The 13,999-nt window shown below is 58.7% G+C and overlaps 7 protein-coding genes across 7 annotated transcripts in view; 1 reads left to right on the top strand and 6 right to left on the bottom strand.

Moving 5' to 3' along the window:
* Positions 1 to 1,491, bottom strand: part of SDRG_09779 (hypothetical protein) — a gene marked incomplete at its 5' end in the record, with an annotated part of 3,115 nt that extends 1,624 nt beyond the window's left edge. The window contains 5 exons of the mRNA XM_008615731.1: positions 684 to 875; positions 923 to 1,003; positions 1,055 to 1,210; positions 1,255 to 1,418; positions 1,461 to 1,491. Coding sequence (XP_008613953.1) covers positions 684 to 875; positions 923 to 1,003; positions 1,055 to 1,210; positions 1,255 to 1,418; positions 1,461 to 1,491 — 624 coding nt within the window. The remainder of the gene's footprint in view (positions 1 to 683; positions 876 to 922; positions 1,004 to 1,054; positions 1,211 to 1,254; positions 1,419 to 1,460) is intronic.
* Positions 1,492 to 1,579: 88 nt separating this feature from the next.
* Positions 1,580 to 3,557, bottom strand: SDRG_09778 (hypothetical protein; the record flags this gene model as incomplete). Its single annotated transcript, XM_008615730.1, has 6 exons — positions 2,459 to 3,557; positions 2,359 to 2,409; positions 2,182 to 2,310; positions 2,054 to 2,142; positions 1,878 to 1,999; positions 1,580 to 1,827 (listed from the first exon to the last, which is right to left on the bottom strand). Exons 1-6 carry the CDS (start codon positions 3,521 to 3,523, stop codon positions 1,580 to 1,582), a joined length of 1,704 nt encoding a protein of 567 aa, XP_008613952.1. The 5' UTR covers positions 3,524 to 3,557.
* A 15-nt stretch (positions 3,558 to 3,572) lies between these two features.
* On the top strand, positions 3,573 to 5,870 carry SDRG_09777 (TKL protein kinase; the record flags this gene model as incomplete). Its single annotated transcript, XM_008615729.1, has 8 exons — positions 3,573 to 3,643; positions 3,688 to 4,695; positions 4,747 to 5,072; positions 5,129 to 5,180; positions 5,223 to 5,300; positions 5,341 to 5,400; positions 5,450 to 5,550; positions 5,591 to 5,870. The coding sequence occupies exons 1-8, from the start codon at positions 3,593 to 3,595 to the stop codon at positions 5,868 to 5,870; spliced, it is 1,956 nt and encodes a 651-aa protein (XP_008613951.1). The 5' UTR covers positions 3,573 to 3,592.
* A 241-nt stretch (positions 5,871 to 6,111) lies between these two features.
* SDRG_09776 (hypothetical protein) lies at positions 6,112 to 7,903 on the bottom strand. Its single transcript, XM_008615728.1, has 8 exons — positions 7,765 to 7,903; positions 7,665 to 7,718; positions 7,556 to 7,617; positions 7,398 to 7,511; positions 7,261 to 7,356; positions 7,085 to 7,207; positions 6,916 to 7,036; positions 6,112 to 6,871 (listed from the first exon to the last, which is right to left on the bottom strand). Exons 1-8 carry the CDS (start codon positions 7,865 to 7,867, stop codon positions 6,168 to 6,170), a joined length of 1,377 nt encoding a protein of 458 aa, XP_008613950.1. The 5' UTR covers positions 7,868 to 7,903; the 3' UTR covers positions 6,112 to 6,167.
* A 73-nt stretch (positions 7,904 to 7,976) lies between these two features.
* Positions 7,977 to 8,936, bottom strand: SDRG_09775 (hypothetical protein). Its single transcript, XM_008615727.1, has one exon. The coding sequence runs from the start codon at positions 8,923 to 8,925 to the stop codon at positions 8,125 to 8,127; it is 801 nt and encodes a 266-aa protein (XP_008613949.1). The 5' UTR covers positions 8,926 to 8,936; the 3' UTR covers positions 7,977 to 8,124.
* Positions 8,937 to 9,601: 665 nt separating this feature from the next.
* On the bottom strand, positions 9,602 to 10,828 carry SDRG_09774 (hypothetical protein; the record flags this gene model as incomplete). The annotated part of the gene is made up of 2 exons (XM_008615726.1): positions 9,602 to 10,109; positions 10,369 to 10,828. The coding sequence occupies 2 exons, from the start codon at positions 10,826 to 10,828 to the stop codon at positions 9,694 to 9,696; spliced, it is 876 nt and encodes a 291-aa protein (XP_008613948.1). The 3' UTR covers positions 9,602 to 9,693.
* A 728-nt stretch (positions 10,829 to 11,556) lies between these two features.
* SDRG_09773 (hypothetical protein) lies at positions 11,557 to 12,529 on the bottom strand. The gene has a single exon (XM_008615725.1). The coding sequence runs from the start codon at positions 12,451 to 12,453 to the stop codon at positions 11,737 to 11,739; it is 717 nt and encodes a 238-aa protein (XP_008613947.1). The 5' UTR covers positions 12,454 to 12,529; the 3' UTR covers positions 11,557 to 11,736.
* Positions 12,530 to 13,999: the final 1,470 nt, after the last annotated feature.

Below are 13,999 nucleotides of genomic sequence, written 5' to 3'. Positions count from 1 at the left end.
CTAGTGCGCTGTCCATTCATCTTCTAGTGCGCTGTCCATTCATCCGCGCGGTCTGGCGCCCTATCATGTGACTGCAAGTCTGCGTGCGCACGTTTGATTGGCCGCTTTCTGAGCCGCTGAATGGTGGTCGTTGATATCCCTCGAAGATTTGACAGCGCGCAGTCGCTCGGCTCAAGCCAGGCGATTGATCGAAATTCGATACAGCACGTTTAGCAAATACGACTATGATTCTATAAAAGTACCTTGATAGTTTTGTCGAACAACAGCGCGGGTGGGCCAACAGTGTGTCAAGTTGCCACAAGGTGCATTTCTCGAACAAATCTTCAACGGACGTTCATTCGGCCACTCCTCTTCACCCAAGCAGCTGCGTGGAGTCTGGTGGGAACGGCTCAGCATGACCCAACTGCAAGCGAGAAGAGAGAGAGACACGGTTGGCACAAAAGGGTATTGAACTTAGGGGTGAAATGCAATGTCGACGTAACGCGCCGAGCTCTTTTGCTTTTGGTGAAGCGACTTGGCGTCCGTCGCAAGCGCAAACTGGTTGGTCGAGCTGCGTCGATGGAGTGCGTTGGCAACGTCACGTGGCATACCACTTCTGGTCGACGATGGGGCACTGCCAGCGTGCTGCGCAGTCGACTACGTTCAAGTGGGTCGGCGTACACCACACTCGTCGGTAAAAGTACCTGGAGGTGCTGCATGGCTTCTTCGACGTGACGCGGTGGCACGAGCTTGCGGTATGCCATCGAGCTCGCGACCTCGGAGTCTGTGGGGGGTTTGAGCGGCGAGAGCGGCGCCTCAGCAGCCGCTTCGTCGGTGTCTTCGTTCACTACTGTTCTGTCGAGCCCCAAGAGCGATGTGGCCTTGCCACGAATCCACTACAGCTGCCGACTAAGATCTCATTTGCTAATTTGGATGCACGTACGCCGCGCCAGCCTTCTCCAGGCGCCTCCTGCCCTGCATCCTCGTCCACATCGTAGCTGCTCGTGGGCGCTGGTGCAGCCGCCTAGTCTCATTGTTCATGGAATTTTCTTGGAAGCTGCGTGAAATGGCCTACAGTTGGCGTTGAACGAGGCGACAGCGGCGGCTGGCGAAGCGAGCACTGGCTGTCCAAGTAGTCGAGCAACGGCGCGGCCGTCTCGTCGCCTCGCTCGAGCAGCATTTCGTACGGTGTTTCGCCGTCGCGATCAGCTGCAAACGGATCACCACCGTACTACACGTCAGCTCTTGCAACTCATTTCGAAGATTGATATATACCTCGAGCACAAGGTGGAGGCAGGGCAGAGACCCGCCGAGCGCCGCGGCGTGCACAAGCGTTCGGCCGTCGTCGTTGGCCGTATGCACGTCGGCCGCACTCTCCAATAGAAATTTGACACTGGCCAAGTGCCCGCGACGGCACGCGAGGAAGAGAGGCGTGTGTCCTACGCGCCACCATCGTTGTTGGTATTCTGCAGCATCCATACCGTGGGCATCCCGCGCCTCCATGTCGGCCATGTACTCGCAGAGTAGCGAGGCACATTCGAGTCGACCATGTGCACACCTAACCTCAATTGTGAACTGGAATCCAGTGATTGCGATCGTATTACGCAATGTGCAGCGGCGTCTGGTCGTCGTCGTTGCGCGAATCCGGTGACGCGCCGTGCACGAGGAGCGCTTGCAGCGTGACAAGGTCGCCGTCATAAACGGCGTCCAAAACCTTGGACGGACCGTCGTCGTGTGCGCGTGCTTTGGCAGCGTTGTTGAAGAAGGCACTCCAGATGGCCCCGACACGCTCCGGCGCAATCGGTGTCTCGTCAACCTTGACGACACCGTTCATCTCGTCATCGTCAACTAAAGACAGCACTAGCTTGTGTTTTGGTCTCGTGGAAGAGATGGGGTACATGCAATCGTGTCGGACGGCTCCAACGATGTCGCGTCATCTTCCTCGACGTATAGGGGCCCCGCGCTCTCTCGTTCGGGGGCGTGGCTTTCGGACAGCGCGGTCACTTCGCACCGGGATCGTCTAATGTATATGAGCTTGTTAACGCCTTCCTCCAGAGTAGATGCATCGGCGTACGCAGCGAATTGAACGACGTCGTCGACTTGACGCTGGAGGTCTTGGAGCGTAGCATACTGGGCTTGCTGGGCGTCGTTGAAAGCTTGTTCCTATACGTTTTGAGACGCAGCCATTGAGATTTGAGTGACCTTTTGCCACAAGAGCGCGCGCTCAGCATCGAGGTCCTTCTCGCAGCGGTCGACAACCGCCTCGAGCATGACAATGCGGGCGTTGGCGATGCGGTGCGCGGTCTCGAGCGTCGTGTAGCGCTGCTGCAGCTACGCATCTGAGCATTGCATATCGTTGACGACTAAAAACTGCGACACCTCGTCGCATTGCGCCAGCGCCTTTTGCATCTCGCGTTCAAACTCTGCCCGCTACGACACCGTCAAGACGTTGGAGCCTCGCCCAAAATAAGCAAGAAACCTGCGCCAGCAAAGCGGTGTCAGACCTCTCGGCTGGCTGCGCCGAAGCTGTCTGTAGCAGCTGGACGCACGATACATGGTTGCCCAGCGTACTTAGCTGCAGCGGCGACCGAGCGGCCGAGTCGAGCACGTCGGGCGTCGCGCCGTGCCGCAGTAGCACGTCCACGCAGCGCTGGTACCCGCACGCGGCGGCAATGTGCAGCGCTGTCTGCTGCGCACCATCTGCGAGGTCCAAGTTCGCGCCGTAGACCGCGAGGAGTGTGAGAAAGGCAATGTTGCGCTGTCGCGTCGCGACGTGCACGAGGCCGTTTGCGTCCACGTCCGTGAGGTCCAAGTTCGCACCGCTCTCAAAGAGAAGCTGCGCCATGCTCATGTGTCCAAGCGCATACCACACAGCGGATCGCCCGTTGTGGTCCGTGGCGTCAAGCAGTTGCCGTCCATGGCGCAAGAGCAGCCGCGTCGTCGCGCCCACATCGCCTGCGGTCACCGCACTAAAGAAGGCATCGCGACCGTTGTCGTCAGCGAGCGGCGCTTCCCACTGCGACGCATGGGTCCGCGTGTTGTAGTAGTACGCGTACCCTACCTCGGTTTGACAGACGACCCACTCGTCGTCGTAGATGGGCGATGATGTCGCATCGCTTTTGGCTTCGAGCAACGGCGTCTCGTCCGAGTCGTCTTCATACATCTCAAAGTGCATACTACTGGCCGGTTCGGGGGCGTCGTCCCGATGGCTGCGGGGGGCGCCCGACGGTACGAGGATGGGTTTCGGCGGACTCGTTTTTTCAGGTGCAGTGGGCTCAGCGTCCGCCGTGGCGTCCAGCTTGGAGGGTTCGGCCACCTCGGTCGACGCGACCACCTTGACGCTGGCGGCCTCGATCGCGTGCTTTGAGAGACGACGATGCGGGAGGGGGGCGGGGGGCGGGGTGGTTTTTGCGAGACTTGGCATTTCGGGGGCTTCCTTGGGCAGCGGACTTGTTTGGTTGTCGCTCGGTATAATCGGAAGCAAGTCGGAGGCGGCATCAATGACGAGGAGACTCTCGCTCGCTGTCGGGACCTCGGCCGCCATTGTCCCTTGAGCTTGCTAGCGGTTTCGAGCGAAATTTAGATTCGAGAAATGGCAAAGTCATCACATACGATGCCAACGCACCGCGCCGAGACGAGTAATAACGAGGCGTGGCTACGCGAGGTGCGAGGTCAATTTGTCTCACACATCGTACGACCGTGTTGTAGCGACCACTTCTAAAGCTACCAGCGACAGCCCACACCAAGTCTCGACCAGCGCTAGTCCACGAGACCGCTGCGCAAGGCAGTCCGCACCGCATTCACCGCATTTTGCAGCAAGATGGGGTGGCGCAGCTCATTGCAAATTGGGGTAAAACGTCGGGCTACGACTGCCCGTACCTCCCGTCGCCAACAAAGAACCGCGTGCAAACGTCGTCGCCGGCAAAGAACAGGCAAGCTCTCCATGCGCCGTGCCACACACTACCATCACCTCACAAACCGGCGTGGAACGCTTCCGTGTACGAGTCCAAGCGCGTCGGCAACGTTGGCATCATCCTGCACAACCACAAGCTCGCCATGACGCACAGCAAGGAGCGGCTGCCTGGCCACCCCAAGTTCCTCGCACAAGTCGTGCTGCCGTTAGCCCCCGAGCTGTACGGTATCGACTACGACAGCGACGGAGCAACTGCGTTCGATTTCAAGGCACATCCGCAGTGGCGCCTTCGCGTGCATGTACTGCATGGCGCCGGCATCATGGATCCCTGTCGATGGCGGCGCCCCCACGTCTGCAGTCGGCTCTTGCACCCGTATGTGCAGATCGTCGTGCCCAACGCGCCTGTTGCGACGACACCCAAGGCCTGCAACGCGCCGACCACGTCGCCCATGTGGTCAATGGGCTGGTTGGAGTTTAGTTTGCTCTCGAATGCGGCCTTTCCGAGTGCATTCGAAGTGCGGGTGCTGAACGTCTGCAACGGCAACGAGCTCGTGGTCGGCGAAGCGTCGATCCCGCTCCAGCGCACCCGTTTCTGCGACTTTGTGCAGCTGCGCAGTCGACGTGGCAAGCCCACGGGCAGAATCAAGCTCTTGTACCTTCTAGAAGGGACCGTGCCCCCGACGCCGCCCCCACGCAACCCCCTATTTCCCTTTGCCGACCTCGCGACTGCAAAAGCCGCGCTGCGCAAAGTCGATGTCCGGCCTCCGAGCGTACTCGCGCCGTCACCCACCCTTCGACGCCCCGTACGTTTGTGATATTATCTGTGTGCGAACATGGAGCAATTGCTTGTTTAGGTCGGCGACATTGTAGCTCTCCTTGAGACCCTGCGCAGTCGGGTGCCCCCCGAACGTATCGAGACCGAAGCGGTCTCGAAATTGAGCGACACGGTCATTGGCGAAGGCATCTCTGCCGGCGTCTACAGCCTCGACGACGGCCAGCGGGTGCTCAAAGAGTTTCGGTATGAAGAGACCCGCGGTGTGCCGCCATATGCTGTCGTCGCCGCCTTTGGGCGAGAGCTCGAGCTATGGCTGTCGCTGCACCACGCCAACATTTTGGAGCTCGAATCTGTGCGGTTCTCGCCGCGCTTGGGGTTTGTCTCGGCGTTTATGGCGGGAGGCAGGTATGAAACTGAGTGTTGAGATTGAGATTCAGGAAGAGTTGACAATTCCTTTCTAGTCTTTACGCGAGCCGGGACCGCCCAACGTGGACGCTCGTGACGCCCGTCCAGGTAACTCAGCACTGGAAATCTTGGTGTAGGATGATTTTTTAGAAAGGGTACTTGGCCCTCCAAGTCGCTTGCGCGCTGGCGTACCTCCATAAAGAGCAGATATTGCATCGGGATCTCAAGGTGCGATGCGCTTCGGAGAGCTGTTGCAACCACTCCATAGCTGCACAACGTCTTGCTCGTGGCACCGATTCAAGACAGTGCGAGTGTGCCCGAGGCAAAGGTACAAGCAACGCCGCAGAGGACACTGGGAGGCTGATCGTGGGTGGTAGCTGTGTGATTTTGGCAGCGCGATTCGCCTTGGCGTGTCAAAAGCCACCGACGCGGTGGGGACGTCAGGGTACACGGCCCCCGAGGTCTTTACTGGTGACGGGTACGGCAAGCTTTGGCGCTTGTATGTTCACAGCGCGTAGGTATACGTACCCAAGTGACATTTGGAGCTTTGGTATCTTTCTCTGGGAGCTCTTTTGCCCATATCCGAACCCGCATTCAAACCCGTTTGTGGGGCTAGCCCCCGATGACTTTGTTGCCAAAGCCACCCACGGGCTGCGTCCGCACTTGCCGACGACTTTGGGTGGCTACGGACACGTGGTCGAAGAGTGCTGGCGCCTTATTCCGAGCGAACGCCCGTCGGCAACCAGCCTCGTCACCACGCTTGCGGACCTCCTGCCCTCCAACGGCCCTTCGTCGTAGCACCTGTCAACCAGCCACAAGGGACCTTTTTCTATCGCCTAGGATGCTCGTGTACAGCGTTGAGCTCGCCAATTCCGAGTCGAGACCATTTTGTAATGCAGATCTGATAGTCGAAACGCCTGTCTCGATGGTGGTCATGACTACAGCGTCGGAGCCTATGCTGCAAATGTCGAGAGCCAACCAACCGTTCATGATCGAGGCGACGTTGGACATTTTGACCGTCGCACGCCTCGTATGCGCAGAAGTATCAAGTCGCGCGTTTCAATGTATCAAGTCACATGTCACGTCATGTGAGTCTTAGTCGAGGCGACTGGGCGCGATTGTCGCAATGAGCTTTCGCAGCGCGTTGAGCTCCTTCTTTTCGACAAGGTCGAACTCGAGCACGAAGAAGACGAAGCGCTTGAAGCTAAAGTTGAGGTGCGACTCGGCGTGGAGCGCGACAAAGTCGGCGAGGTGCGAGTGGTAAATGTGCGCGTAGACGCGGAAGAGCCGCTTGAGAATGTTGCGCGCGCTATGCTCCATGCTGCTCGGTGGCGCCAACGTCCCGGACGGAAAGAGACTTGGGTTCTCGATCTGGACTTCGACCCAGCGAAGGAGCTTGTCGACATACGTGCTGGCACTGCATGCCGTCGGAACGCCGCCGTCGTCGGCCCAGAGGTACGTGTAGCACGGCCCGGCGGTCATGGCCGCGCACGAACTCGGCGTGCAGAGCTCCGAAACGGTGCCGTAGAGCAGCGACACTTCGTTGAAGAAATCGACGACGTGGACGGCGATCCATTCGAGCTTGGCGAATCCAGGCGGTAGCTGCACGGCTTCGAGTACATCGAGACCACTCGCTAACGACGCTTTGATGTGCTTGTGCATCTCCCACGTCTTGGTGCCGTACGCGTGCTGGTGCTTTGGGCGCATCGCGCGGCTCTTGTCGAGGATGTCGAGATCGTCCGAGCCATGGCGCTGGAACGACCCGACCTTGTCGCAGCTCTCTTCCGTGTCGGTGTCGTCTACCATGCATGAGGTAGGACCGAGATATTGCGTCGGCATCTACCTTGCGGGTCCAAAGACCGCGCCTTGGGCAGGGCCCGTGGCGACGCCAGTCGAATGCGACTTCGCAACTGCTGCGAGCCGTGCTGCAGCGCGGTTGCCCACTGCTGTTGGGATTCGGCCAGCTACAGCAAGAGCGCTGCGTGAATGCTAGGTGGGATCGAATGTGCCACCTGAAGCAGCGGCGGCTCGACGACGGCGCGGACATCCAGCGCCAGGAGCGATTTGACTTGGTCGCGCACGTCGGCGTCGAGCTGCTGGAAACGCTCTTGGGCAGCGTGCAGTTTGGCCCGGTTCTACATCACAAGTGAGTTAAACGCGTTTCAACCAGTCAAAAGAGGCTCGTGACCCGCTGGAGCCGCGCCGACTCGCCGTGCATGTCGCGCACCTTGGCGTCGTACCGCTGGGTGGTGGCAAGCGCGCTCTTGCGGTGGTCCATGCGATGCTACTGCAGACGTTAATGCTGCGAATCAAAAAACTGCGTACGCGAAGGTGTGGAAACGACCCAAGGAGCGATTGCAGCGGCGCAATCGCTGTCGTGCGAAACTGCGCGACGCTGTCTGCCAAGGCCTTTTGCTCGGCGGCTATGGACGACGCCGACTGGCAAGGCGTATGTCGATATCTCAAAGAACGGCGAGCCATACCTCGTCGTCGTTGGCCGGTTGTACGAGCAGCGCGCGCAGCTCGGTCGATGTTTGCATGAGCTCTAAATATCGGCGTCAAAGGAGACGATGGTGGTGCAAGCGGCGGTACCGGCGAGCGCTTGGCTGTGACGCACGAGGAGTGAGCTTGTCGTGCGCAGACGCTCTACCATGGCATGGCAGACTAGGAAAGGGCACGTGCGGGCCCGTACCTTCGACTACCGAGAGCTGCGCTGCGAGCGCGGGAAAGTCGGTCGCATCTTCGAGCGACGCTGGCGGCGCGTCGGTCGCCCGCTTAGAGAAGAGCCGCAGCATGCTTGCAAGTTTGTGGCAGTTGCAAGCGGCAAGCGTAACGGTTGCCAAGTGCGCGAACCTGGCGTTCACCTCGAATGTGACTGATCAAATGACATGATAGACTGTGCATGGACGGTACGCTGTCATTAAGAACTCTACTGTAGCCTAGTCCTTGCAGGAGAGATACAGTGTATTTAGCGTATACTGCATTGACATTCAAAATTTAACCATGCAACCAGGAACTGGGCTATGTACGTACGGCGCCAATCGACCGCTGCTTACGAAGCGGACGCCGTCGCCGTCGGTCGCTCCCACGTCGTGAGCTTGAGCTCGGGGTTGACGTAGTATGTGCGGCCGCCATTGCGACTCACTTTGACGAGCCAGCCAGGCGCGAGTGGCGGCCACTCGCTCGACTCTGCGGGCTCGGCCTCGGCCGGACTGTCGCAGCTCTTGTAGTCGAGGTTCGTCTCGTCGGTGGGTTTGGTGCCTGTCGCTGGCATGACGACCATCGTGCTCGGGTGCTCCCACTGCGTGATCTTGAGCGACCGGTTGATGTAGTACGTCTTGTCGTTGGAGCGGCTCACCTTGGCCTCCCATCCTTTGGGCAACGTCGGGTCGTCCGAGGACGCGTCAGCTGCGTCGACGCTGCCGCTTCTCGCCGCGCCCGGGCGCCCAATACGACCCTTGATGGATGCTACGGCGTACCCGAGCAAAGATGTCCGTGGTGTCGTGTCCGCGCTGCCTGGGTCGGACCGTCGTGCGGTGGTCGTCTCGGTCGTGGCACCCTCAACCGGCGACTCGTAGCGGCGAAAGGCCGTCGGCGCCTTGGACACCACCGCGCTCTTGAGGCGGCCCAGCGCGGTGCTTAGGTGCGACGGTGGCGCGAGGTCGGGCTCGTCCGTGAGCGAGTCGAGCTGCGGCTTCTCGTCCTTCTCGGTGCGTGCGAGGGCGTCCTTGAGCTGCGCATTCTCAGCCTCGAGTTGCGCCGACTTGGCCTCGAGTTGCGCGTACGCGAGCTTGAGGGCAGCGAGCTCGGCTTCGAGCGTCGGCTGCGGCTGCTGTGTGGGGTCCGTCGTCATTTTGTCTGTCACCAGCGTTCGTGTGATATTAGTTTTGCCCAATCCGCTGCGTCCTCTTCTGTGATTGGCCGAAATCGACATCATTGACACAAATCGCGTGCAGCTCGAGTGGCGACATCGGCGCGCGACCAGATGCCAGTACCCTACAGCACGGCTGTGCCGAGCATCTCGGCAAGCATACAAGTATCTTGGCGTCTTCTCCAGCTCGACTTGGGTGCAAAAATCGCGCCTACTGCTTCGACGTCCTAAGAGCTATGCTGAGGAATTATGCTGAGGCAGCGCTGGAGCTTGAACTAGAGGTGGTGCTAGAAGCGCCGTTTCCAAGTCATGAACGGCGTCTTTCGGAGTTGTCTCTGGATTGAAGGCAAGACAGGCCTTCGCGAGGAAGAAACGGGGAGGGATAGGAAAGTGATGTGTATATATATACCAGCACGACGCTCTTCGTCGTCGGCTCGTCATATTCGGCGATGCGAGATGGCGTGAATTCCTCTGGCGCCGACGCCACCGACGACTTTGGAAGCGGGCTTCCCGGTAGGGCGTTCACCGCAATGACCTTTGGCGCACTTCTGTACTAAGCCACCAACGTTGGACGACTGTGGCCAAGGCGATCGCGGCTGCTTGTTCTCGCTTGACGCTTGATGCTACAGTATGTATACGCCAGTCGCTCGGCAGGGAGGGACAGCGGTGTTGTTGAATGAGTTATTAACAGGCTATTATATAGTGAAGATGGTGGACTTCCTAGTGCGCTCGTGAGGTTTGGCCGATACGTCAAGCTGAAGGCGCGTGGTCGGGGCTCGGGATTGAGTGGGGAATGAGGTAGCGAGGACGCCAAGGGTCGGCGCGTAGGGCATGGAGCGACTCGGCAAGCGAAGGCACCACGGCGCGGCGAGCCAAGTGCCGGATATGCAATCGCGTGATAGTAGCGGCTTTGATCGCGAGCGCAGCAGCGGGCAGGGGCGTCAATGTCGTGCGGAACACGCGGTTGTTGCGTTCGAGCCAAAGACTGTACCAAACGCAAGCGCGCAAGATCGGCCAGAGGGCACGGATGGTCGACTTGTGGGCTGAGAACGGCAGAGCGACGGGATCGTAGAGGAAGCCACCGACCGACGTCGGGAGTTGCAGCTGCAAGATATCGCGCATCGGGTCAAAAGCGCGCCAGACCGCGCGGATGAATGGGCAGCGCACTAGAAGATGAATGGACAGCGCACTAGAAGATGAAGAAGGGACAGCGGTGTGAATTCATGTGAACAAACGTCCTACACTATTGTCGCCAAACAACGTAGCGTCCGATACGCACAAAGCTGCCTGGCCCACGTGGGGCTTGCGCGACGGACACGAATCGAGCGTGTCGGACATTGCCCGACAGCAAGAAATGACGCACAGTGGCCTGGAGAACGAGGGTGGCGCGCCGCACACGTTGGTAATTGCGTCGCTGGACAAAACCCCGCAGAATGGCTTGGACATGGCGCACCTTGGCGAACAAGGCCGTTGGTCCCACGACGTCTTCCAGTCGATCCAGGATCGCACAGCGTGCAGCGTCTGCGGCTGCTTGGCGCTGCGCTACTTCGGCGGCGGCACGTTGCGCGCGTTCTTCTTGCAGCTGACGCCACACGCGCTTCAAGCCAGCGACTTCTGGAGGGATCGGCACGTCGTCCGGTAGCCCTGGATGGCGCCATTGTGTGCAACGTAGCTCCTTGTTGGCGTAGTACGGCAAGCCGTGCTCCCGGCTCACTCTGACTTGCCAATCGGGCGGCAGTTGAGGCAGCCCGCCAAAGGCGTCGCACAAAAGCTGTGGCCAGCCAGGCGGCAGCGACCACATGCGCTCGACGACGTCCCGCAACGACGTCGCCATCGTCATTTCGTCGCGGGCTTGGGTCACAAGCGGCTGCGCCATTGTCGCCATCGTTTTCTTCTTTGCAGATTTCTCGCAAGTGCAATCTCATCACAGATTGGTCACAACCAGCGGCACAACCCCAACATCATCCATGCTCTTCAGGGATGGATCTCTCCGTACGCAGCTCACTCCCAACGACCAAGTGCTGGAGCCAACTCCCACGCATTCAGGCGTAGCGCTACGTATGCGAAGTCTTTGTGTCATAATGAAGATAACGCGGAACACGTTCATATATATATATATATGTGTATGCTCTGCAGCGGTTGTCCGCTGTTGTTTTGTATACGGATGTGTGTCCGATTCGACCAGGCGACTGCGGCGTGTCGTCTGGAGAAATACGTGTTAGGCTGGACCCAGCAGCCTTCATTTTACACTGGTAACTCTGGGTCACGAGATCTTCCAGCCTTGCCACGTACAGTGGGTAGATGTGTGTAGAGAGTCCTTGGCGTGTGCGTGAGCTCATGGCTGCTGCTTAACCCAACATGCACATCGCACAGGCGTATACGTTTTGCGTGGTGACCTGGTCGTCCACCGAGTCACATTTGTGGGGCTGCGAGGATCACGCTATGGTCAAGGACATCCAGATTCGATGGCCTCGCTCTAGTAGAGCTTGCTTGCAGGTAATCGCGCTTCAAGCCACAACGTATGTTGGAAATGACTTGGTTGATGGGACGTCACTTGCTTTCGCCGTCGCCAACGACAGGCTCAGACGCTGGTGCTGTATAGCGCTGGTCGTCGCCAAGGGATCCATAGTGTCTGTCGTCAAGTGACTTCAATGCCTGTTGGTTCGTCTCGGGTTTCATTGTTGTTGACGTAAAATACACTCAGTTTTTCGACGAGTCGTTTAGTTGCTCGGGCGACTTTGCACGGTGTCTACAGTCGGTCGACCCATCGAGCTCGTATCGAGTGCGGCCGACTTACAGCTGGCTCGATGCACCGGATGCGGCAGCAGGTTGGTCAATGTCGGTACTCTTCACAGCGTCGGGCGTCGGTTCAGCGACGTCCATAGTGCCAGCGACTGTGCTCTCTGTGCTCTTCTTAGTCGGCTCGCTCGCGTCTTCTGCAGCATCAGTCGTTGTGTGCACTGCAATATTCTTGGTCTCGGCGGCGACGGTCGTAGTGTCGATAGCATCACTCGCACTGCGAGCTACGTCGCTTGCACCGGCCGTCGTACTGTCGACAGCATCGGTAGCACCGTCGTTCGTATCGCTCTTGCTGCCCACAGTTACGCCCGGAAGACCCAGGCGGCCCTTGATGGACGCGACGGCGTAGTTGAGGAACGACGAGCGGCGGACAGGCTCAGCGGTCGGCGCTGCAGGCTCAACGACCGCGGTCTCGACGACCACGGTCTCGACTGGTGGTGACGAAGACTCGTTGCGCCGGAACGCTGCCGGCGTCTTGGAGACCACGGCGTTCTTGATGCGGCCGAGCGCGTTGCTCAGTTGCGACGCTGCGGTCTCGGGCTCGTCCGTGGCCGCGTCGGGCTGCGGCTTCTTGTCCTTCTCGCTCTGCGCAATGAGGGCCTTGAGCTCCGCGTTCTCGGCCTCGAGCTGTTTGTACGCGAGCTTGAGGGCCGCGAGCTCGGCTTCGAGGGCGGCGACGGCGTCGGTCGATGGCGTGGGGTCCGAGGTCATTCTGCGAGTAACACGTTCCGAGACTGCCTCTTCCCGCGATCGAATCGCGTGAGTTTTGCCCAATCAGCTACAAGCGCTGATTTGATTGGTTGAAAAATCATCAATGACGAGCACATTGAGGACGTGCTGCGGTCCAAAGATACGTTTCCGTGAAGAAATACGGTACCGGATCGCCTCACGCTCCGAGAAGAATTCGCGCGCTGATGCCCAAAGTATCTCTAGTCCTTTGATCTCTGCTACTCCGGTCGTTGCAGTCTGCCAAGGCGGAGGACTTTGCCGCAAGAACGACGACTTCTGCTGGCGCGGAAATCAGTTGGTTGGCGTCGAACACTCCGTACACACAAATGGCGATGGTTTTTCAGTTTTTCGACCAAAAGCGGCAGATTTTGCCGAGATATACCAGTGAGCGAGCGCGTTGGTTGCACGTATGAGAGATTGAAATACAATGAAGTAGCGGAAATTGATCTAAATAGACTCACTTCAACAACAATGAAGTAGCGGAAAAGAGGCAGAAATACCGGAAAAAACATGTACCAACTACGCGATCGGTGGATCAAGCGCTGCCAAGACACGGTGGACTTTCAACTTCAAATCGTCGTGGTCTTGCTGAAGTGCGGCTTGGTTTTGCTGTAGCTGAGCCACGAGGGTTTGCATGGCCGCGAAGCGCGCACTTGCTTCCGTGCGTTCTTGGAAGGCGGCGTACGCTTCGTGCGGGGATCTGGCTTCATGACTTGAGCCATATATGTATTGGGGCACTTGCGGCGGCGCCTTGCAAAGAGCAATCTCGCGCTGCAGCTGACACAGCTCCGTCCGTGTCGCTATCAATCGGTCGAGCGTCGCGCTGTGCACCGCCTTGAGCAATGCGAGACGCATGACCACGGTCTATTGTTTTGATATGTCGTGGCTGAAGCCAGTTGCTACAACTGACGAGCCTGGTAGCGTCCTGTCAAACTACACGCGGGATTTCTTTGACAGGCGTCAGTTGAGAACGAGAACGAAGATTCGGAAATGGACTATGTTTGTCCATGGAATGGCACAGCTTTAAAGCTAGTCGCGCATTTCAGCACATCTGGAGCATGGATATTTGAGCTGAGTTGTCCCTGCACCACACGTTGTTAGCTGAGTGTCAAAGTCCGCAAAGAATCCTCCGATTCATCTAACATTCCCACAGAAGATTCCCACCTTCGATCCACCAAAGATCACGTGGCAGATGCCGCGAATATTATCGAATGAGGAAATTGCTGAGGCGCCGCTCTCGGCGCTCAAACCCCCCACAGACGCCGAGGTCGCGAGCTCGATGGCGTACCGCAAGCTCGTGCCGCCGCGTCACGTCGAAGAAGCCATGCAGCACCTCCAGGTACTTTTACCGACGAGTGTGGTGTATGCCGACCCACTTGAACGTAGTCGACTGCGCAGCACGCTAGCAGTGCCCCATCGTCGACCAGAAGTGGTATACCAAGTGACGTTGCCAACGCACTCCATCGACGTAGCTCGACCAACCAGTTTGCGCTTGCGACGGACGCCAAGTCACTTCACCAAAAGCAAA

Source organism: Saprolegnia diclina (assembly GCF_000281045.1).
Source record: "Saprolegnia diclina VS20 unplaced genomic scaffold supercont1.32, whole genome shotgun sequence".
NCBI lineage: Eukaryota > Oomycota > Saprolegniomycetes > Saprolegniales > Saprolegniaceae > Saprolegnia > Saprolegnia diclina.
This window is presented reverse-complemented; position numbering and strand designations above follow the sequence as displayed.

Bases quoted from the DNA above. Each gene is read 5' to 3' on its own strand.
- SDRG_09776 (XM_008615728.1), bottom strand. From the start codon at position 7,867: ATGCTGCGGCTCTTCTCTAAGCGGGCGACCGACGCGCCGCCAGCGTCG. The intron at 7,719-7,764 runs GTACGGGCCCGC...ATGCCATGGTAG, and splicing joins GCAGCTCTCGGTAGTCGAAG to AGCGTCTGCGCACGACAAGC. The intron at 6,872-6,915 runs GTAGATGCCGAC...CATGCATGGTAG, and splicing joins GCGGTCTTTGGACCCGCAAG to ACGACACCGACACGGAAGAG.
- SDRG_09775 (XM_008615727.1), bottom strand. From the start codon at position 8,925: ATGACGACGGACCCCACACAGCAGCCGCAGCCGACGCTCGAAGCCGAG.
- SDRG_09773 (XM_008615725.1), bottom strand. From the start codon at position 12,453: ATGACCTCGGACCCCACGCCATCGACCGACGCCGTCGCCGCCCTCGAA.